Source organism: Euwallacea similis, chromosome 2, assembly GCF_039881205.1.
Source record: "Euwallacea similis isolate ESF13 chromosome 2, ESF131.1, whole genome shotgun sequence".
NCBI classification, from domain to species: Eukaryota; Metazoa; Arthropoda; class Insecta; order Coleoptera; family Curculionidae; genus Euwallacea; species Euwallacea similis.
This window is the reverse complement of record NC_089610.1, coordinates 9,311,344-9,336,578: the sequence shown is the minus strand read 5'-3', so window position 1 is coordinate 9,336,578 and position 25,235 is coordinate 9,311,344. Positions and strand designations below refer to the sequence as shown.

Genomic DNA, 25,235 nt, shown 5'->3' with positions numbered 1-25,235 from the left:
CCGCTATAGCACTATAATCCCCTTCTCACTAGTCCCCTATTCATCATCCCTTCTTATAATATCTACACACTCCCGTCCCTCATCCCTAGTCCCCCCAGCTCACTTCTTAATCCCTTCCTTTCTCAATCTCTAGTTAGCTTACTCCTATCCCTCGTCCTTTTCTCCCCCGTTGGAATACTCCACTCCCTCATCGTTCGCCCCCCCATTGTATCAATACTCTCTTCCCACACAAATTATAGCAATACTTCTTTCCCCCAATGTTCTAGTACTCCTGTCCCTCATCGTTCGTCCCCGATTGTATCAATACTTTCTTCCCTCACTGTAATATCAATACTCCTTTCCCTACTGTTCACAAATTCCTATCCTTCATCCCTTTCCCTTCCCAATTCAAATATTCTTTTCCCTCTTCCCTATAATCCCCTTTTCCCCTCTCGCACCTTCTTAGCTCCCTTCCTAGTCCCCCAGTTCTCATCCCTATCCCATTCCCCCATCCTTTCCTCGTTCCTTTTCCATCCCCTTCATAATCCCACCTTCCTTCCAAAAGCCTTCAATCCCCCTCCCTCTCTCTTATCCTCCATCCCTTCTAAAATACTCACCTTCTAGCCTTCCTTCCCTTTCCTTTAAAGCCCCCCTTCCTTCATCCCTCATAAAAGCCCCCATTCCCCCTCCTTCTTAAAATCTATATCCTTCCTAGTCCCCCTTTTCTGCTTCAGCATCGTCTTCTTCTCCTATCCTGCCAATCCTCTCTGCTCCTTTCTAATACTCACCTTATCTCTCATCCCTTTCTAGTCCCCCCTTTATCCTCCTTCTTAATCCCTTCTTTTCATCCTCTATTCCTTCCATCCCCTTTTAGTACACTCTTATCCTTCATCCTTATTCCGTGTACTCCCATCCCTCATCCCTTTTCTAAAATGTTCCCATACTCCTGTCCCTCATCTCCTTTTTATAATGTTTCCATACTCCTCTCCCTCATCCCTTTTTTTAAATGTTCCCGTACTCCTGTCCCTTATCCTTTTTTTATAGTATCCAAATACTCCTGTCCCTTATCCCCCTTTATAAGTAAAACCCCCAATTTCCCTCCATAATGTCCCTTAATCCCCCATCTTCTTCTATTCCCTTTTTCTAATACCCTCAGTTTCCCCTCTCAAATCTTATCCTCCCTAAGAATGTCCCTTTTTTAAGTACTATCCCAAATCATCTAATCTCTTTCCCCGCAGTATCTGACAAATAAATAAAAAATACATCATCTAGGAAATAAAGAAATCTCAATAGTTCTATCTAAATAATTACAAATTAATACTAACACCCGTGAAAATCTAAAAAATTCAAAATCACACTGGAAATGTCCCCCTAAATCTACTACACACTCTAAGTCAAAGAATAATCTCCCCTTTACTTCAAAATTCAAAGTTATTCAATTTCCCAATAGACAGTCAAATCTTCAGAATACAAATTACTTTAGTTTCTCTATCTTCCCTACATCCCCAAATTTCCACAGTGCATCCTGACCCTCACAATACAATTTAATAATCAATATATACCACCCTTTAATGTGTCACTTTTTTTTAAATATCTAAACTATCCTCTAATTATAAATAAATAAGAGTACATGTCTTTAGAAACACTTTACTCATCTCTCAATATAATGCAGACCATGTATCTCTTCTTCATTCATAGAAACACCAATAATATTCATCAATAAATACTAAATATACTAAATTTACAAAATACAAGCTCTAAATCAGTCATAATACTGCGGGGAATGTTTCCAAAAATATAGACAATACCTATAAAAAGTTACTACATTTCCACAATATCAAAAAAACAGTGTAAACCCAATCCTCTCACGAATCCCAAAAGACCACTTTCCTATTCATCGGGTAACAGGTTTAGAAATAATCTCACACAAAATCCTTCAATTCTGCTTTTATTATTTGCAGTCAGAAGAAACACCCTTCTTTTAGTTCTAAAAGCTTCTTCAAAAATAATAATAATAATAAATAATATACAGTTACCAAATATACCACCACTCCAATGTATCACCTCGACAAGTACTCTTTCGACTCATCAAAAGTAATACAAAAAGAGTCACAAATTTAATAAATATAATATCCAGTTAGTAGAATACAAACAGAAATGTTATCAAAAATCAGTTAAATAATACATATACCATAGAAAATTAGTTGTTTCAATTTTAAATTTCATCTTTTATCAAAAATAACACTTTTCATAATCATAAAATCGAAAACACACTCATTTCCTATCTAGGAACGAAAAGTTTCCTTGCACTTTTACTAAATTCATATGTTTCTCTCAAAAATTCATTAAGAAACTAGTACTCTTCAATGTACTTTCAAATCTTTCCATTTATTTATCCCTTAACCCCTTTTACAATTCAAAAGAATCCACCATTTCTACTTACACGAGCCATGAGCAATGCTAAAGAACCACACAATATCACAAACTGTACTGCTCGAGTACCAATTACACATCTACTCGACTCTCAAATTTAGAGGAAAAAGTACAATTCACTTTTCGTTCCTCACAAAATACTCTTCTTCTCAAATCCCTCGACCTATCACTACTTCTTACTTTTATCACTTACCTACCATTGGTCCTTCCATTTCTCCCTTTTCCTTTCTCAGTTGCTCTATGCATTTCATCTGTTTTCTCACAAAATTAATTAAGGAGCTTCAAACCTCCAATGCTTTCTTGAAGACATTGTCCCCTCGACTTCTCTTGTGGCACCCATCACAAAATGCAAGTGTTCCGAGTACTTCATCCTTCGAAATCTGAAACAATGACAATTCATTGCACCTAGTCCCATGAGACACCACATAATAATCTTTCGAATCCATCCCTCCTCAGTCATAATACCTACTTTCATAGCTCGGAATGTGCAAATTCTCAAACTATGCAAATCTAAAATACAAATAATCCTCAAATATTTCCAAAAGAACCATTACTTGTTCCACAAATACCTTCATCCCCACACCCTGACAAAGTACGATGGGGTTATGTCCCAGGTGATGGAGCCATGACTCGTATAACCTCAGTTCATCTTCGAGAATGTTATGTGGAATCCTTCGACCAATTCCAATTTACACCAGTGGGTTACTTCTTGTCCCCAGTTTTCAAAAATTACTTCCGAGACAATCGACACACGTAATCAAAGCCCCAAGGAACGAATTGGGGCAGTGTGCAATTATCACCCCACACAAGTTCTCGACAATGTCTTCAAAAGTATCAAAGTTCTGGTAAACTTCAACTTTCAAATGAGTGGACCGCGTTTTCCACAATTATTATCAATGTTTTAAACAATTACACTTCTTTTCTTAAAAAATTGCCTAAATTTTCAATCGAAATCTTCAAACTTAAAAATAGTAATAAATAAATTAATATAACCTCACTCTACTCTGTCATTCCAAATCGCATGATCGAATTGCGACTTACTTCTCATCTTCTATTTCTCTCGTGTAAATTACCACGGCTGACTGCTAATGCTAACCTAAAATTCGTCAATCGAAACCCGCCAAGAATTATACACGTACAGTAAATGTACAGTGTTGGGGAAATAACTTTGCTACTTTTCTACTTCCTATTTTAATCGTGGTTAGTTCCGGTTAGCCGTTCTAATTTTCTAATTCTAAATAATAATTCCTCAATTTACAAACGTTTCTCTTTCCTGTTCAAAAGAACTCTTCGTTCCAAATAATGTTCTCGATCGTCGGTTAAATTTGACAAAGTTATTTCCCTATACCCTGTACAATTCAAGTAGAACCTACGTCCTAATAGTCTATTTCACACAAGACTAAAGCACTAATAAATTTCTAAAATAATACAAGTTATATCTCACCCACACAGTACGTGAACTACACAAAGAATCTACTACTATAGGAAACGCAGTATAAAATACTAATCAATCATAAAATGTAGTACAAATTTGGAAAAGTAAACGAGCAAACGAGCAATTCCCTACCTCTCTTTTTCTTAACTTTCCCAGTTCTAATAAATCCTTTAGAACCGTAAAAGTACCTACTAGTAGTGCCAGTTTAATGTTACCCCCATAATTTGCACACGTGGCCCACTTGTGTGCAAATTATGTGAGGCATCCTAAAAAGGCCCCTTCAGTCTACATAAATATCCTACTTATACATAATTAACGCTATAAAAATATTATCGTATATACACAATATCTTAATTTAAAAACAATTAAGACCATTTCTTTAAAAATCGTTCAAATTCATCTTCCTTTCAATGCTTTCTTAAGAAGACCTTATTCGCTATATCGTTTAAATTCATCTTATCACTTTGCCCACTATACTCAAAATAAACCAATCATATTTTCCACCTTTTTTCTTATCTCTTCTCTTCTCCAATGAATACTGCACCACAGTGCTCCAATCTCTACTTCTCACTTGACTTGTCCACTGCTGGAAATGCTTTTTTCTTCCAAGTCTTTTTCCAGTTTTCCTCATCTTTCAAAATAAATCTTATCTCCTTTCACCAGTTCCGGCCCTTCCTAAGCCTCTTTCAAATTCTCCCCTTCGCTAAATCTCCCAAGTTCGTCGTCCCTAGTTCCCGTTATATCCCTTCTAACACCTCACAATTTCGGTGAATAAATTTCGTTCACCATTTTGTCCAAGGATCCCCAAGTATTGCTTAAAATCAGACTTTTTTCCAAATATCCTCCGGGAAAAATTCCTCAAATGGCTTTTCTACGCCCTAAAGTTCCTCTACAATTTTAGGAAGCTCCTAGCTGACACATATCTAATGACTACATACTAACACTAATGAAATATAATAATGCAACTTCCCTTATTCTATCCCTCCAAACGTGTTTCTCACAAGTTACCTAATACCCTTATAAATATCACTAATTTTAATATACATATTACATATTCATTTGTTCCTTCTAAAAGCTCTAATTACTTCCTTCTGAAATACATGTACTTTCTTACTCTTATCCTTGAAATTCACAAGAAATAATCTTTACTTTCTTATTAACTATAAATACATAAATAACCTAGTGGCAAATTCTACTTTTCCAATATACATTCCTTCCCATTTTTCTTACATATGCTCAAGTTATCCTTCCATATAATAAATAATGTCCTATTCTTATGTTTAAATCCCTCCTCTTCTTTCGCACCCACCATTTACTTCTAATTCCTATCTTTTCCAATTTCTCTCCAGTTTTGCATTCTATGTGCATGTTTCTGTTACATTTTTCCACCTACATTCCCTCCCTCAAAAGAAAAATTCCCTAAAAAGTCCTATCCTATGTCCCTACTTCAACTTACTATGAATACCCCTAATATCTTAACAGAATTACTTCACCTAGCATATGCATCGACAATTTCAAATTTACAATTCTCTTTTAAATACATATTTCCTGTACCTTCACAAAAATCATCAGTACCTTTACACTATGCTTTCCTATCTGATATAAATATTCAAATCATCTAAACAATTACAAATCATGTACCTAGTTTTTCCTATAAAAAATAATACATCCAATTTACTTTCTATCCTAAATTACTACATCTTTATCCTTAACACTTAAATAATAATCATAATGTAATTCACAATTCTTACAATATCTACTAATTTAAAAATAATATGCTTTCCCTATGTGTATCTAAATAAAATCTAATCCTCAATTATTTCAAATAATACTTATAATGGTGAATCTTTCACCTTACACTTCCAAATATTAATCAAACACCCTATCTACTGTACTAACTTATAAAATCACCCTTTACAGTAATATGGTGCCCCAATTAAATACTCTACTTTCTCAAATTACAATTCCACAAGTCCATCCACAATCCATAAGTTATGGTACAATTTTTCACACATTTCCTTTTAAATTTATCAAATATCCTTCTCATACATCAAAATAACTAGAAACTAGAAAATTCTTAATTCACTTTCAAAACTAAACCCACAAATTACTTATTAACTACTAGCAAAGTCCTATTCTTCTTAAGACAAAAAAGCAATCTCGTAATGTTCCACTTACTTGCAATCCTCCAAATCTCAAAATCTCCTTCCTTGTGAAAAAATACTTTGGCCCTTATCTTTTTCCCTTTCCTGGGCCCCAGTCAGCTTCTTCGATCATTTTCACTTTTGCTGTTCTCGTAATTTCCTACTTCTCTCTTGCCAAAGTTCCAAGAATCTATATCAGTGAGCTTCCTCTTTCCTTCCCTTATAAATCTTATCCTTTTTGCTAAGAGGAAATAAATAAACCACTGTCCTTCGATAAAACTACAAAGTACTACCTTGCTATCTTTTTGCCCTTAACTTAAGTTCTTTTGAATCCGACTACTCCGGTGAAAAATCTATCCTTCCTATCCTTGAATTTGGGCAATAATCCAACTTTCGATACCAGTTTTTGGTAAAGTTCCTTGTCTATATCTCTGACCCCTCCCTCATTGGTGATCAGTCGAGGGAATCCACTATGATCTTAATGGTTCCATCTTTTTATGTCAAATCTGTGGGGCAACCCACCTTCTTTCTTCCTAATTTTTAGGTTAAACGTTCGATCCTTCCTGCTGGGTTTTCTGTTAAAGAACCTCACTACTAATCTGGTGCTCGTAAACCTAACCTAAAAGGTATTTGCTCCAGACCCTTTCTTTCTGTGTTCTGTTTTTCCGTGAGCCCCTCCGTTTGCTTCCTGTAAATGTTTGCTTTTAGGTCTTTAATTTACCTCTTTCTTTGTAATATTTCCCGATCCACGTTTCCATTTCGAATTCCACTGTTCCAGTAAATATTATCCAAAATTCCGGTATTTCTTTACTTTTTCTTACTCTGTAAATTTCTGGATCCCAATCTTCTCATCTCGAATCCCGTAGATCATCGATTCTTTTATTTTTTAATAAATTAACGTCCAAAATTTTACGTCTTTATTTACTTTTTCGGAATACTCGTGACGATCCGAGAGGTTATCCCTTTCTCGTCTTTTACCGTTTTAACTTCCTTTCCGAACCCTTAAAAGATGGAGCCACGCGAAAAACCCACCGCTTCCAAAGAAACAAGTGTATAGACATTCGCGTTTTTGCCGATTCCCACCGTCTTCATCTACTCGGGATTCGAGACCAGTTAACGGCAACGACGCATGTCGCCGCCATCTTATCGGAAAGTGCCGGGAACTAAGGCATCTTTCATGCTGGCCCCATGAAAGATTCCCGCGTTCCCCCGCTTTCTAGGGGATGGCTCCGATGTGTTCTCGACGGTGTCGTTCTGCCGAATCCGAAAAACGAGGGTGAAGACCCCCAAAGAGGGGTCGGTCCAAAGTGGCCGACTCCTCGCCAGGTTACCTGGAGGCCAATCGCCTCCACGTAACTTTGCGTCGCGTCTGTCACTTTGCCGGGCCCTCTTTGGGCCCGGTGCCGTACAGTGTTGCCGGCTTGTGCAAGAAATCCTAAAATTTTAAGAAATTCTAACCCGGATCAAAATCCCCAGTTTCCTCTGCCAACAGTTCCCAATTCCCCCCTTTTCTCTCAAAATAAAAAATCATGTTTTTCAAACCTTCCCCAAATTCACGGTGAAATAGCACATTCGATCATATCTCAATTAAACAAAACCACCCCAGAGGTGTTTCGGGCAGTAAATCTGTTAAAAAACCACTAATAAATCGATCCTGTATCAATTATTACCGTTCCTTCATCGGTATCCTTTCCTACACGTGTTTCTGTTTCGAAATTTTCATAATAATTGTCAAAAGATCTATTTAAATCGAGTAAATACAAATATTCATGACTCAACAGTAACAATTGATACATCTTCGGTTTATTAGGTGTTTTTTAACACGTTTACTGCCCGAAACACATCGGGGATGGTTTTTCCTATTTAAAATAGAATGATAAATAATTTCCCTGAGCAATGAATTTGTTAAATGTGCTATTTAACCGTGAAATTCAAAGATCAAATGAAAATTAAATCGTTCATTTTCGTTTTGGGAGAAAAGGGAGGAACTGGCAACGTCGCAAAAAAAACCGCGAATCCTCATCTAGGTTAGAATTCCTTCAATTTTAGAACTTGCAATAATAAAAACACATCCATGCAATACTAAGCTAAATACTGTGGCCCACTTTTTTGTAACAAAACTTTAATAGTACATAGGTCATTTTAATTTAAGAACGTTATAAATAAAAATAACCTCATTGTTCTAAAATTTTCCACACCCGATATCTTCAAAACAAAACGTTTACGAGCCTATGTTGGTTTGAAATGTTCTTCCAAGTAATTATTCTATGTACTCTTAAAGTCCTGCTACAAAAAAGCAAAAGAACAAATCGAGGTAAAAGCTGTATCATAAATCACAAAAACCTTAAGCAAACTTACCTGCAAAAATTATAACTGCATGCAAGCAAATTCGAGTGAAAGCTTCGATAAATATCAAACTTTAAAAACAATTCACTTTATTCTTATTCCACAAATAATAAAGGCCCTTTGGAATAATTAACATCTTAATAAACAATTTTTCTTGGATACCCTTAATAAGAAAACATCTTTTTCCCAAAACATTTAGTAACGAAGCTTCTTTACTCTTTAGATATCATTTTTCCCAAAAACCTTTCTTAACGAAACTTCTTTACTGTTTAAACATCAATTTTCCTAAAACATTTAGTAACGAAGCTTCTTTACTGTTTAAATATCATTTTTCCCCAAAACTTTTAATAAAAAGACAAAAAATTCTTTAAAAAATTAGGTATCACTTCACCTATTTAAAATCTTAGTGATTCTTCCCACCCCTACCAAAAAGTACTTGCAATTTAATACAAAACCCCAAAACAAAATCCCCCTTGAAAATAAAATCCACTTATTTTTGTATATTTACACTTTTCCTATAACCCTAGAAATATCAGAGATGGTTCGTTTTCAAATTAACACCCTGTTAGAATACTCTTTCCAATTCTTTTCAATATTATTTTCTTCAACTGCTTAACCCTCAAATCTGACACAATAAAAATTTTAAATTCCTACCTTTTCTGTTGCCTTCGGAAAACTTTCTTTACTGGACACCTTGCACTTTCCCAGATCACACCATCTTTATCGCTGCATTCGAGGTAGACACACACACACACAATTTCACATCCTTTGGCTGCAGTTCTTGTCCTGAAAGGAAAAGAGAGGCTACTTTAGCACATACTTTCCACGAAGAATTTAATATTCAATATCCTTAAACATGAGAACTTTGAAATCTTTACATTTCATCGTGGCAAATCTCACTACATGACCTCAGAATATGAGTACCGGTTGACTCAAAACTATCACATCTTTATCAAAAAGCTGCTTTATTTGTTAGACAAATTCCTTCATCCACAGCTCGAATAACCTTAGTTTGTCTTCGAGAATGTAGTCATTCCTTTAATAAGTTCCTGTACCGAACATATTTACCCACCTGACACCCCTGGGTGAGTTGCTTCTTGTTCCCAGTTTTATAAAATAACACTTTTACACCGTAAGCACACCTAATCAAAGTCTCAAAGGACGAATTTGAGCAGTGTGCAGTTATCACCCCACCGGTTCTCCGCGATGTCTTCGAAAGTATCGGAGTTCTGGTAAATTTGTACGTTCAAGTGAATGGACGACATTTTCTACAATTATTGTTCATTTGTCGAACGATTAGACTAATTTTGTTAAAAATTAGTCATACGCCTTAACGTCTTCGAAATACAAAGTAAATATGGCGACGTAACCTCTCTCCGCTCTGTCAAAAAGTTCTTTTTGACAGAAAATGGTCGAGCTACGCGATGCGTTCCTCGCGACCTACTTTTCGTCTTCCGTTTCTCTCGTGCAAACTTCGAACGTCAATTTTCGGTGCAGATGTCGGTTCTGATGGTTCCCTCGGTACGATAACTTCCGAAAATGCGCGGGAATCATCCCGTCCTCTTTCTTTTCGTTACTTCCTCGTCTCCATGCTTATAAAAGCAATGTTGCAATTTAATATTAATTTCGTCGTCCTTCACAAGTAACTAACGATGACACCCACTTATCCTAATTGTACGGAGTGTTAGGGAAATAACTTTCCTACTTTGATTTCTCCTTTTCTAAAGAAGTATCCAAATGAAACAAACTAAAAGACACATTGCCAATTCTTCAAATGTGTCTCTCTTTTTCCAAAGAAATCAAAATAGTTACGTTTACGAATCTTCTTCCTCTTTCCTATTCCGAAGTTATTTCCCCGACACGATGTATAATTAAAATAAAATGATAGTCTCTCTAACGAAAGACTACAGCACTCGTGAAAAATTCTTCAATTTAAAGATAATGTGTAAAACGCACAAATATAAAATACTTTTCCGTGTTTCTTCAAAAGCAAATATATAAAAAAAGAATAGAAACACAAACTAGCAAATTCGCCACCTGTTTTTGTCTCTACCGTCGCAACTTTCCCAGTTCTAATAAACCCTTTAGAACCGTGAAAATACCTGCTAGTGCCAGTTTAATGTTACCCCAATAATTTGCACACTTGGCCCACTTGTGTGCAAATTATGTGGAGCATCCTATTATCTCTTTTACCTTAGTTTACAATTACAAAAGTTAAAAACTAATAAATATCCTACTTATCCCTAAATAGTTTTCTAATTTAGAAATAATTAAGACAATTTCTTTAAAAATCCTTAAAATCTCTAATGTTCTATAATCCATCTTCCTTTTAATGTCTTCTTAAGAAGACCTCTTTCCCCTTATCGTTCAAATTCATCCTATCACTTTCCCCACTCTCCTCGAAATAAACCAATCTTGTTAGTTGTCTTTTCTCTCGTGTCTTATACAATGACTACTGCACCTTCGTACTCCAATCTCTACTTCTCGCTTCACTTGCCTAATGCTTTTTTCCTCCAAGTCTTTTTCCAGTTCTCCTCTTTCAGGAAAAAATCTTATCTCCACTGACCATTTCCCTTCCTTCCTGAACTTCTTACAAATTTTTAAAAGCACCGAATCCCTAAATCCTCTAAATTAATCATCCCAAGTTCCAGTTAGACCCCTTTTAGGACTCCACAATCTCGGTTTTTTCCCATAGTCAATTTTCCTGACTCCACAATTTCAGTCAATACATCCCGTTCACCATTTTGTCCAAGACTCCCCAAGTTATCCTGAAAAAACAGTGTTTTTCCAAAGATCTTCCAGGAAAAATTGCCCAAATAGCTTTTCTAGCTCCTGCAAAAGCTCTTCTGGAATTTTAAGAAGCTCCCAGTTCACAATCACTACTTACTAATACTAATAAAATATAATAAAGTAATAACTTCCCTTATTCTATCATTCCAAATAGGTTTTCCATAAATTATCTCTAATTTTAATGTACGTGTTCATTTGTTCCTTCTAAAAGCTCCTCTTATTTACCTCTAAAATATACATAAGTTCTTCCTCACCTCTACTGTTACAATTCAAAAGTAATAATCTTTACTTTCTTATGAACTATAAATACATAAATGACCTACTGGCAAATTCTACTTTTCTAATATACATTCTTTCTCATTCATTCCCATTTTTCTTACAAATGCTCGTATTATCCTTCCATATAATAAATAAAGTCCTATTCTTATGTTTAAATCCCTACTCTTCTTTCGCATCCAGCCTACACACCTAATTGCTATCCTATCCAGTTTCTTTGAAGTTTTACGTTCTGTATGCATGTTTCTCGTACATTTTTCCACTCCCTCAAAAGAAAAATACCCTAAGAAATCCAGTACTATATCCCTACCTTTACTTACTATGAATACCTAATATTTTAATACAATTACTTCACTTAGCATATACATCTACAATTTCAAATTTACAATTCGAGTTTATACACATAATTTCTATATCCCCACTAAAATTATTAGTACCTTACCACTATCCTTTCCTATCTTATATAAATATTCAAATCATCTAAAAAATTAAATATCAACACTTACAAAAATGTACCTAGTTTTTTCCTATAAAAAATAATATATCCAGTTTACTTTCTATCCTTAACACTTAAATAATAATCATAATGTAATTCACAATTCCTACAATATTTACTAATTTAAAAATAATATACTTTCACTATGTGTATACAAATAAATTCTAATTTTCAATTTATAATAACACCTGTTATCTCACCTTTTAAACAAATTATGTCAAATAATACTTATAATGGTGAATTTTCCAAATATCCATGAAGCACCCTACCTCCTGTACTGACATACAAATTCAAAATAAAATTACCCTTTACGGTAGTACGGTGCTCTAATTAAACACTCTATTTTTCCAAATATTCAATTCCAAAATAATCCATAAGTTGTGGGACAATTTTTCACACAATTCCTTTTAAATTAATCAAATTTCCTTCTGATGCATCAAAATAACTGGGAAATTCCTATTCCTCTTAAGACAAAAAGCAATCTCCTAATAATCCACTTACTTGCAATCCTCCAAATCTCGTATTTCTCCTTCCTTGTGAAAAAATACTTTGGCTGCCTTTCTTTTTCCCTTTACTCGGCCCCAGTCAGCTTTTTCGATCATTTTCACTTTTGCTCTTCTTGTAATTTCCAATTTTTGTCTTTCAAATTTCCATGTATCCAAGTAACGACTCTCTTTCCTTCCCTTATAAATCATATCCTTTTCGCTAAGAAGAAATAAATAAAGCACTATTCTTCGATAAAGCTACAAAGTACTACCTTGGTATCTTTTTGCTCTTAATCTATATTCTTTTTGGTCCTCCACTCAAAAATGTGCCTTTCCTATCGATGAATATGGACAATAATCCAACTTTCCTTACAAATTTTGGATAAACTTAAGTGTGTCTACCTCTGGCTCCTTGGTCATTGTTGATCTGTCGAGGAAATCCTCTATAATCTTAATGGTGTATCTTATTTATATCAAATCTGTGGAGCAACCCACCTTCTTTCTTCCTAAGATCTAGGATAAACTTTCGATCTAACCTCTTAGGTTTTCCTTTGAGGACCCTCACTACTAATCTCCTGCTCGTAAACCTAACCAAAAAGGTACTTGTTCCAGACCATTTCTTTCTGTGTTCTGTTTTTAATAACTCCCTCTGTTTGCTTTCTGGAAATGTATGCTTTTAGGTCCTTAATTTACCTTTTTGTTGTAATATTTTCCCATCCACGGTACCATTTCCAATTCCGTTGTTAGAGTAAATATTATCCAAAAATCCAGTATTTCTTTACTTTTTCTCACTCTGGAAATTTCTGAATCCCAATCTTCTGATCTTGAATCCCGCAGATAATCAATTTTCTTATTATTTAATAATTAACGTCCAAAATTTTACATCTTTATTTACTTTTTCGGAATACTCGTGACGATCTGAGAGGTTATCCCATTCTCGTCTTTTACCGTTTTAACTACCTTTCCGAACCCTTAAAAGATGGCGCCACGCGAAAAACCCACCGCTTCCAAAGAAACAAGCGTATAGACATTCGCGATTTTCACGACCCCCTTCGTCTTCTTCTACTCGGGATTCGAGACCAGTTAACGGCAGCGGCGCATGTCGCCGCCATCTTTTCGGAGAGCGCCGGGAACAAAGGCCTTATTCATGCTGGCCCCATGAATAATTCCCGCGTTCCCCCGCTCTCTAAGGGGATGACTCCGATATGTCGACGTTGTCGTTCTGCCGAATCCGAAAAACGAGGTTGAAGACCCCCAAAGAGGGGTCGGCCAAACTGGCCGACTCCTCGCCAAGTTACCTGGAGGCCAATCGCCTCCACGTAACTTTGCGTCGCGTCCGTCACTTTGTCCGGGCCCTCTTTGGGCCCGGTGCCGTACAGTGTTGCCGGCTTGTGCAAGAAATCCTAAAATTTTAAGAAATTCTAACCCGGATCAAAATCCCCAGTTCTCTGCAAAAATATCCCCCATTCCCCCCTTTCTCTCAAAAATTATCATTTTCACACCTTCCCCAAATTCACGGTGAAATAGCACATTCAACAAATTCCCTGTTCCGGAAATTCATTCATCATCATATCTCAAATAGACAAAACCACCCCAGGTGTTTCGGGCAGTAAATGTGTTAAAAAACCACTAATAAATCAATCATGTATCAATTATTACCGTTCCTTCATCGGTATCCTTTACTACACGTGTTTTTGTTTCCAAATTTTCATAATAATTATAAAAACAACCATTTAAATCGAATAAATGCAAATACTCATGACCTAATAGTAATAATTGATACATCTTCGGTTTCTTAGGTGTTTTTTAACACGTTTACTGCCCGAAACACCTCGGGGATGGTTTTTCCTATTTAAAATAGGATGATAATTAATTTCCCTGAGCAATCAATTTGTTAAATGTGTTATTTAACCGTGAAATTCAAAGATCAAATGAAAATTAAATAATCCATTTTCGTTTTCGGAGAAAAGGGAGGAACTGGCAACGTTGCAAAAAAAACCGCGAATCTTTATCTAGGTTAGAATTCCTTCAATTTTAGGACTTGCAATAATAAAACACACCATGAAATACTAAATACGGTGGCCCACTTTTTTGTAACAAAACGTTAATAGTACATAGGTAATTTTAATTTATGAACGTTATGAAAATAACCTCATTGTTCTAAAATTTTACACACTCGATATCTTCAAAACCAAACGTTTACGAGCCTATGTTGGTGTGAAATGTTCTTCCAAGTAATTATTCTATGTACTCTTAAAGCCCTACTACAAAAAAGCAAAAGAACAAATCGAGGTAAAAGCTGTATCATAAATCACAAAAACCTTAAGCAAACTTACCTGCAAAAATTATAACTGCATGCAAGAAAATTCAAGTGAAAGCTTCGATAAATATCAAAGTTTAAAAACAATTCACTTTATTCTTATTCGACAAATAATAAAGACCCTTTGGAATAATTAACTTCTTAATAAACAATTTTTCTTTGATACCTTTAATAAGGAAACATCCTTTTTCCCAAAACATTTAGTAACGAAACTTCTTTACGGCTTAAACTTCAATTTTCCCAAAACCTTTCCAGAAAACCAAAAAAATTTTAAAAAAACCTTTCAAATAAGGTATCACTCAATCTTGCTACCTATTTACAATTTCCAATTTTATTCTTACTGGTTCTTTCCCTTCGTACTAGAAAGTACTTGCAATTTAATAAAAAAAACTCCAAAAGAATGTCCCCCTTCAAAATAAAATCCCCTTATTTTTGTATATTTACACTTTTTCTATAATCCCAGAAATATCAAATGTGATTCGTTCTCAAATTAACTCACTGTTTTAATACTCTTTCGATTCGTTTTGAATATAAATTGTTTCTTTGATAACAATTATATTCTTCCTTTGCATAGTAACACCCTCAAATCTAGCACCATAAAAATTGTAAATTCCTACCTTTTTCTGTCGCCGTCAGCTATACTTCCACCAGCAAACAGCTTCCACTTTCGGAGATGGCACAATCATTTCACTGCATTTGGGACGAACACAGACACACACACACTATTTCACATCCTTTGGCTGCAGTTCTTGTCCTGAAAAAAAAGAGAGGCAGCTATAGTACATACGTTTCCCCGAAAAATATAATATTCAATATTCTTAGTTAAACACCAGAACGTTGGAATCTTTGCATCTCATCTTTGCAACTCACATTAAATAACTTCATAGTACAAGTACCGGTTGACTCAAAACAATCACATCTTTATCAAAAAGCTGCTTTACATTTTAGACAAATTACCACACGATTATGTTCAACATAATATAACCACAGCTCTTATAACCTTAGTTTACCTTCCAGAATTCAATCGATCGTTTAATAAGTTCGTGCACTAAGCATATCTACCCACCTTGGCCCCCGCACATCACACCTCTGGGTTGCTTCTTGTTCCCAGTTTTATAAAATAACACTTTTACCCCGTAAGTACACGTAATCAAAGTCTCAAAGCACGAATTTGGGCAGTGACCAATTATCACCACAAAAATTTCGACACTGTCTTCAAAAGTATCAAAGTTCTGGTAAACTTGTACGTTCAAGTGAATGGACGACATTTTCGACAATTATTGTTCATTTTTTAAACAATTCGACCTCTTTTCTTAAAAAATTGCTTAAATGTTTAATCGAAATCTTCAAAGTTAAAAGTGGTAATAAATAAAGCAATATAACCTCACTCTGCCCTGTCGTTCAAATTCGTACGATCCCGCTGCGACCTACTTTTCATCTTCTATTTCTCTCGTGTAAAATTCCACAGCTGACTCTACTAATGATTCAACTTCGAATGGCCATTTTAAATGACTCAGTTTAATAGTTCCCTTCTTTACGACGACGTCCAAAAATTAAATCTCCTCAAATATCACGGTAATTTCCCTATTTGCTTTACTTTCTCATTAAATACAAAAGCAACGTTACGTTTCTAGCTTCGTCAATCCCAACTCGCCGAGGATTACACGCACCCGCCGTAAATATACAGTGTTAGGGAAATAACTTTGCTACCTTCGTACTTCCCATTCTAATCCTGGTTAGTTCGGGTTAGCCATTCTAATTTTCTAATTCTAAATAAAAATTCGTCAATTTACAAACGTTTCTCTTTCCTGTTCAAAAAAACTTTACGTTTCAAATAATGTTCTCGATCTTCGGTTAAATTTAACAAAGTTATTTCCCTATACCCTGTACAATTAAAATAGAACCTACGTCCTAACAGTCTATTTCACACAAGACTAAAGCACTAATAAAATTCTGAAATAATACAATTCATATCCCATCCACACAGTATGTAGACTACGTAAAGAGCCTACTCCTGCAAGAAACACAGTATAAAATATTAATCAATCATAAAATGTAGTAAAAACACGAAAAAGCAGACTAGCAAATTCCCAGTTCTAATAAATCCTTTAGAACCGTGATAGTACCTGTTGGTGCCAGTTTAATGTTACTCCAATAATTTGTACACGTGGCCCACTTGTGTGTAAATTATGTGGAGCATCCTATTATCTTAAAAAGGCTACGTCAGCCTACCCTCCTCTGTCCCTCTTATTATCTCTTTTGCGTTAGTTTACAATTACAAAAGTTAAAAACTAATAAATATCCTACTTATACGTAAACAACACTATAAAAAATTATCATACATAATGTTAATTTAGAAAGAATTAAAATAATTTCTTTCAAAATCTTTCAAATCTATGACGTTCTATAATCCATCTTCCTTTTAATATTTTCTTAAGAAGACCTCATTTGCCATATCGTCCAAATTCATCCCTTTATTTTACACACAATTCCACTTGTTCAAACCCTCCTCAAAATAAACCAATCTTGTTTTCCACCTTCTCTCTTTTATCTTCTCCAATGAATACTGTACCCCCGTGCAATCTCTACTTCTCACTTGACTTGTCCAATGCTTTTTCTTCCAAGTCTTTTTTCGGCCCTTCCTGAGCTGCTTAGAAATTTCCAAAAACACCAAATCGCTAAACCTTCCAAATTCGTCGTCCCTAATTCCACTTAGACCTCACAATTTCGGTTTTTTCCTGTAATTACTTTTCCTAACTTCACGGTTCCAGTGAATATATCTCGTTCACCATTTTGTCCCAGAATCCCCAAGTTATCCTTAAAAACCAGTGTTTTTTCAAAGATCTTCCGAGAAAAATCGCCCCAATGGCTTTTCTAAGCCCTAAAGTTCCTCTACAATTTTAGGAAGCTCCTAGTTGACAATGACTACATACTAACACTAATAAAATATAATTAAAAAAATAATCTAACTTCCCTTATTCTATCGTTCTAAACAAGTTTTCCATAAGTTACCTAATACCTTTATTAATATCGTTAATTTTAATATGCATGCTCATTTGTTCCTTCTGAAATAAATGTTCTTTCTTAGTCTTATCCTCGAAATCCAGGAGGAATAATCTTTGCTGTTAACAAATAATCTACTAACAAATTTCTCCATTCTTTTATGCAGCTATTTGCATTCCCTCCCATTCTTCTTACATGTCTTTATATTATCCTTCCATATAATAAATAAAGTCCTATTTTATTATTTAAATCTCTCCTCTTCTTTCGCATCCACCGTTTACTCCTAATTGCTATCCTACCCAGTTTCTTTAAAGTTTTACATTCTATATGCATGTTTCTCGTACATTTTTCCATCTACCTCCCCTCCGTATCTTTTATCCACTCCCTCAAAAGAAAAATACCCTAAGAAATCCTGTACTATATCCCTACCTAATATTTTCACAGAATTACTTCACATAACATATACATCTACAATTCTATTTTATGCACATAATTCCTATATTGTGACAAAAATCATTAGTACCTTTACACCATTTCTTCTTACCTTATATAAATATTAAAATCTTCTAAAAAATTAAATATCAATACTTACAGAAATCTATCTAATTTTTCTCCTTAAAAAATAATATACACAGTTAATTTTCTATCTTAAATTACTACATCCTCCTTACCTATAACACTTAAATAATAATCACAATTTAATTTCCTACAATATCTACTAATGTAACAATATATTTTCACCATTTCTACATAAATCAATTTTAATCTTCAATGTGTAATACCTTCTGTTGTCTCTTACCTTTTAAATAAATTATTTCCAATAAGACAAATAATACTTATAATGGTGAATTTTCCAAATATCCATAAAACACCCTAACTACTATACTCACATACAAATTCAAAATAAAATTACCCTTTCCGGTAGTACGGTGCTCCAATTAAATACTCTATTTTCTCAAATATTCAATTCCAAAATAATCCATAAGTTATGGTACAATTTTTCACACAATTCCTTTTAAATTAATCAAATGTCCTTCTGATGCATCAAAATAACTAAGAAATTCCTCTTAAGACAAAAAGCATTCTCCTAATAATCCACTTACTTGCAATCCTCCAAATCTCGATATCTCCTTCCTGCTGAAAAAATACTTTGGCTGCCTTTCTTTTTCTCCTTACTCGATCATTTTCACTTTTGCTGTTCTTGTAATTTCCAATTTTTGTCTTTCAAAATTCCATGTATCCAAGTAACCACCCTCTTTCCTTCCCTTATAAATCATATCCTTTTGGCTAAGAAGAAATAAATAAACCACTATTCTTCGATAAAGCTACAATGTACTACCTTGGTATCTTTTTGCTCTTAACCTAGATTCTTTTCGATCCTCCACTCAAAAATGTGCCTTTCCTATCGATGAATATGAGCAATAATCTAACTTTCCTTACAAATTTTGAATAAAGTTAAGTGTGTCTACCTCTGGACCTTTGGTCATTGTTGATCTGTCGAGGAAATCCTCTATAATCTTAATGGTTTAATCTTATTTATATCAAATCTGAGGAGCAACCGACCTTCTTTCTTCCTAATGTATAGGTTAAACGTCCATCCTTTTAGGTTTTCTCTTGAAAATCCTCACTACTAATCTCGTGCTCGTAAACCTAACCAAAAAAGTATTTGTTCCAGACCCACTCTTTCTGTGTTCCCTTTTTTAATACGTCCCTCCGTTTGCTTCCTGGAAATATATGCTTTTAGATCCTTAATTTACCTCTTTGTTGTAATATTTCTCCATCCACGGTACCATTTCAAATTCCACTGTTAGAGTAAATTTTATGGAAAAATCCAGTATTTCTTTACTTTCTTCTTACTTTGTAAATTTGTGGATCGCAATCTTCTAATCTTGAATCCCGTAGATAATCAATTCTTTTATTTTTTAATAATTAACTTCCAAAATTTTCCATCTTCATTTACTTTTTCCAGACACTCTTGACGATCCGAGAGGTTATCCCATTCTCGTCTTTTACCGTTTTAACTACCTTTCCGAACCCTTAAAAGATGGAGCCACGCGAAAAACCCACCGCTTCCAAAGAAACAAGTGTATAGACATTCGCGCTTTTGCCGATTCCCACCGTCTTCATCTACTCGGGATTCGAGACCAGTTAACGGCAGCGGCGCATGTCGCCGCCATCTTTTCGGAAAGCGCCGGGAACAAAGGCCTTATTCATGCTGGCCCCATGAATAATTCCCGCGTTCCCCCGCTCTCTAAGGGGATGACTCCGATGTGTCGACGTTGTCGTTCTGCCGAATCCGAAAAACGAGGTTGAAGACCCCCAAAGAGGGGTCGGCCAAACTGGCCGACTCCTCGCCAAGTTACCTGGAGGCCAATCGCCTCCACGTAACTTTGCGTCGCGTCCGTCACTTTGTCCGGGCCCTCTTTGGGCCCGGTGTCGTACAGTGTTGCCGGCTTGTGCAAGAAATCCTAAAATTTTAAGAAATTCTAACCCGGATCAAAATCTCCAGTTTTCTCTACAAAAATTCCCCCCTTTTCTCTCAAAATCATTTTCACACCTTCCCCAAATTCACGGTGAAATTAGCACATTCAACAAATTCCCTTCCGGGAATTCATTCATCATCATATCTCAATTAGACAAAACCACCCCAGAGTTGTTTCGAGCAGTAAATGTGTTAAAAAAACCACTAATAAATCCATCATGTATCAATTATTACCATTCCTTCCTCGGTATCCTTTACTACACGTGTTTTTGTTTCCAAATTTTCATAATAATTATTAAAACAACCATTTAAATCGAGTAAATGCAAATACTCATGACCCAATAGTAATAATTGATACACAATCGGTTTATTAGGTGTTTTTTAACACATTTACTGCCCGAAACACCTCGGGGATGGTTTTTCCTATTTAAAATATGATGATAAATAATTTCCCTCAGCAATGAATTTGTTAAATGTGCTATTTAACCGTGAAATTCAAAGATCAAATGAAAATTAAATCATTCATTTTCCTTTTGGGAGAAAAGGGAGGAACTGGCAACGTTGCAAAAAAAACCGCGAATCTTCATCTAGGTTAGAATTCCTTCAATTTTAGGACTTGCAATAATAAAACACACCATGAAATACTAAATACACTGGCCCACTTTTTTGTAACAAAACTGTAATAGTACATAGGTCATTTTAATTTAAGAACGTTATGAAAATAACCTCATTGTTCTAAAATTTTCCACACCCGATATCTTCAAAACCAAACGTTTACGAGCCTATGTTGGTTTGAAATGTTCTTCCAAGTAATTATTCTATGTACTCTTAAAGTCCTGTTACAAAAAAGCAAAAGAACAAATCAAGGTAAAAGCTGTATGATAAATCACAAAAACCTTAAGCAAACTTACCTGGAAAAATTACAACTCCTTGCAAACAAATTCAAGTAAAAGCTTCCATAAATATCAAAGTTTAAAAACAATTCACTTTATTCTTATTCAACAAATAATAAAGGCCCTTTAGAATAATTGATATCTTAATAAACAATTTTTCTTCCATACCATTAATGACAAAACATCATATTTTTCCAAAACATTTAATAATGAAACTTCCTTACGGCTTGAACATAATTTTTTCCCAAAACCTTTCAATAAAACGAAAAAAAATAAATAAAAAAATTAGATATCACTCAACCTATTTAAAATCTTAGTGATTGTTCCCATCCCTACTAGAAAGTATTTGCAATTTAATACCAAACCCCAAAAGAAAGTCCCCCTTGGAAATAAAATCCTCTTATTTTTGTATATTAACACCTTTTCTATAATCCCAGAAATATCAAGTGGTTCGTTTCCAAATTAATACACTGTTGTAATACTTGTTCAATTCTTTTCGATATAAATTACTTCTTTGATAACAATTATTTTCTTTCGTTGCATAGTAACTCTCCTTCAAATCTAACACCATAAAAATTTTAAATTCCTACCTTTTTCTGTCGCCATCAGCAATACTTCCACCAGCAAACAGTTTCCACTTTCTGAGATGACACAATCATTTCACTGCATTCCGAGTGAACACACACACGCACACACAATTTCACATCCTTTTGCTGCGGTTCTTGTCCTGAAAAGAAAAGAGAGGCAACTATAGTACATACGTTTTACACGAAGAATATAATATTCAATAGCTTTAGTTAAACACAAGAATATTGGGATCTCACCAATCTTGCAACTCGACACTAGACAACCTCAAATTACAAGTACAAGTTGAATCATAACAGTATGATCTTTATCAAAAAGCTGCTTTAAGGCGGTACCCAAAATAAGTTTTCCTTGCGTTAGAAAAAAGTCAAATTTATCTAATCTGCGAATACTACAATAGTTATTGAAAGTTGACAATTACTAAAAACTCCTTTGACAATGAGTTTCTTCTCTTTCTTACCTCTTAATTTCTAATTCCACGGATATTCTATGGATCGACTAAGATGACACCACTTTTATTGTTGTGCTTTTCAATTTTAAATTCCACAGTTTCTTTTCAAACGCACGCTTTTAAGTTAATTTGTTAATTTCCACATTTCGATATAAATAAACAAACGAAAAACTTACAGTACAATTATAAAAAAATGTCATTATTGTCATGCACGATGTGCAGAAAATTACCACAAACAAGAAATCTACAAGTTTACACGAAGAAGAAATCTGCAAAAACACACCAAAAAGAAATCTGCAAAACCACACAAAGAAGAAACTTGCAACCCAGATTCCCAGATGACGCCACACATAAAAATCTCTCTTCTTTCGCATCCACCATTTAATCCTAATTAGTCCTGCTATGAATACCCATTGTCTAAACACGATTATTTCACATAACGTATGCATCAAACAATTCCAAATTTACAATTCTATTGTATACACATAACTCCTGTATCGTGATAAAAATCATTATTACCTTAACATCACTATGTGTTCTTATCTTATATACATATTAAAATCATCTAAAAAATTAAATATTAATACATACCGAATCTCCTTAAAAATAATATATAGTTTATTTTCTATCTTAAATTACTACATATTCCTGATCCATAACACTTAAATAATAATTACGACAAAACGTTAATAGTTCTTAGGTAAATTTATTTTAAGAAAGTTAAGAAAAATAATTAAAATTTCTTCTAACATTTTCCACACCCGATATCTTTAAAACAAAAGGTTTATGAACCTATATTAATATGAAACGTTCTTAAAAGTAATTATTCTATTCACTTTTAAAGTCTTACTACAAAAAAGTAAAAAAATAAATTAAACGTGACTTCTATATAATAATTCACGACAAGCCTTAAGTGAACTTACCTGGAAAAATTATAACTACATGTAAAGAAATTCAAGTAAAAGCTTCTATAAATATCAAACTTTAAAAACAATTCGCTTTATTCTTATTTAACAATTATCATTTTTCCCAAAAAACCTTTCAAATTAGGTATCACTCAACCTTGCTACTACTCATTTAAAATTCCCAATTTAAATCTTAGTGGTTTTTTCCACCCCTGCTAAAAAGTACTTCCAATTTAATTTAAAAAACCCAAAAAAACATCCCTCTTGAAAATAAAATCCATTTATTTTTGTATATTAACACATTTTCTATCATCCCAGAAATATCAAAAGTGGTTCTTTTCAAATTAACTCACTGTTGTAATATTCATTCCATTAATTTTGAATATAAATTATTTCTTTGATAAGGATTATTTTCATCAATTGCATGGTGACTCTCATTCACATCTAACACTATAAAAATTTTAAATTCCTACCTTTTTCTGTCGCTGTCAAGAATACTTCCACTAGCAGGCAACTTGCACTTTCCTAGATATGGTACGATCTTTTTCGCTGCATTCATGGTGGAACCACGATTTCATATCTTTGGCTGCAGTTCTTGTCCTGAAAAGAAGAGACAGGCAGCTATAGTACGTATCTTTCTACGAAGAATGTAATATTCAAAATATTATTAATGAAACACAAAAGTATTGGAATCCCACTAATCTTGCAACTCAAACGAGATAACCTCCAATGACAAGTACAACTTGAGGCAAAACAATGATCTTTATGAAAAAACTTCTTTAGAACGGTACCAAAATTAAGTTTTGATTGCATTAGAAAAAAGGGATATTTATTAATAGTTTGTATGGTCTGTAAGTATTAGAATAGGTATTGAAAATGGAGAATTATTGAAAACTCCTTCGGCAATGGGTTTCTTTTCTTTCTTACCTCCTAGTTCCTAATTCCACAGATATTCTATCGATCGACTAAGATGACACCACTTTTGTTTTTTGCTTTTCAAGTTTAAATTCCACATTTTCCGTTCAAACGCACACTTTTAAGTTAATTTTCACATTTCAATTAATATGAACAAACGAAAAACTCTCACAGTCCGATTACTGAAAAATGTCATTATTGCCATTCACGATGTACAGAAAATTGACACAAAGAAGACATTTGCGAGTGCTTAGCACCCAAGTTCCCAGATGGCGCCACATGTAAAAAAAAATTTAATAATACATGGAAAATTTTTATTGTTCCATTCAGTGATAGGACATACAGTGGTACAAAAAAAGCCACCAACGACCTTTTAACGTTCAAACGTTAGCTTTAAAATTGCATAAAAACAACGAATATTTTTATTCATTTCGATGGAATAAGCGAATGGACACTGTTTAAAATATTATGCGATAAATGTATTATTTAGTATTTTTATTTTTAATCGCAGTTTTCAAAAAACACCAAATCCCAAGAAATTAATTTTATTACAACAAAATCTCCGTACGATTTAAAATTGCTAGCGAATACTTAATAAAAAGAATGAATAATTTAATAAATCGTTATTTTATTTGTGCCCTCCCACAAATAAGACAAATAAAATTATTAGTAGTTTCAGACAAAACCCCTTGATATTACTTACGTGAGCAGAATGATAAGAAACTAAAGAAGAACCCAGCAAATATATTTCTTGTTTCAAAAATAAATTCATCGAAAAAGAAATCGAAAGCTTTTTTGGAATTTAGATTTTTATGTGTCATGTTCATTATTAACATACATTATGTGAGCATCCCAGTAATTTATGTTAAGGTCATTAATTAATATGTATCATTGATAAAGACCAATATCACTCTTTTCTACCTGTTTAAGTCATATTTGCATCGCAATTGTTATATTTTCCGAAATTGAAGCTCAAATTGATAGAATTGGCTGAATTAGCAAAATTTCGCCTTATTTTTATGATTCCAAGCAAATCTCCATTATCTGGTAGCTTAAGAGCGTGTTACAATTAAATTATTTGTTTTCAACCGTTAAAGCTTATTTTGGTAATCTGAATCGATTTAAGTAAATTTTGTGGTGGTCTTATTGATACTGATGAATATCACTCTCTGAAAATTTATTTAAATTGCTCCCATTCTTCTCTCATTAAAGAAACAGATTATATTTGCTTATTATTTATTTGCTACAAATCCTATAAATCTCATTAAATGATTTTACAGAGCGAAATCTTATTGCT

General features: G+C 34.0%; 1 protein-coding gene across 8 annotated transcripts; it reads right to left on the bottom strand.

Moving 5' to 3' along the window:
* Window positions 1-1,949: 1,949 nt before the first annotated feature.
* LOC136419414 (uncharacterized) lies at window positions 1,950-24,102 on the bottom strand. Of its 8 annotated transcripts, none has more exons than XR_010753102.1 (6): window positions 23,951-24,102; window positions 23,497-23,623; window positions 21,673-21,809; window positions 15,322-15,458; window positions 8,992-9,123; window positions 1,950-2,792 (listed from the first exon to the last, which is right to left on the bottom strand). XR_010753102.1 is itself a non-coding variant. In XM_066405697.1 (5 exons), exons 3-5 carry the CDS (start codon window positions 12,592-12,594, stop codon window positions 2,684-2,686), a joined length of 435 nt encoding a protein of 144 aa, XP_066261794.1. In that variant the 5' UTR covers window positions 12,595-12,604; window positions 12,657-12,827; window positions 12,880-13,999; the 3' UTR covers window positions 1,950-2,683. The 8 variants fall into 8 exon arrangements, 2 of the variants coding, with proteins under 2 accessions (XP_066261794.1, XP_066261796.1); XR_010753103.1 differs by lacking the exon at window positions 1,950-2,792 and adding an exon at window positions 6,579-6,679; XR_010753105.1 differs by lacking the exon at window positions 8,992-9,123.
* Window positions 24,103-25,235: the final 1,133 nt, after the last annotated feature.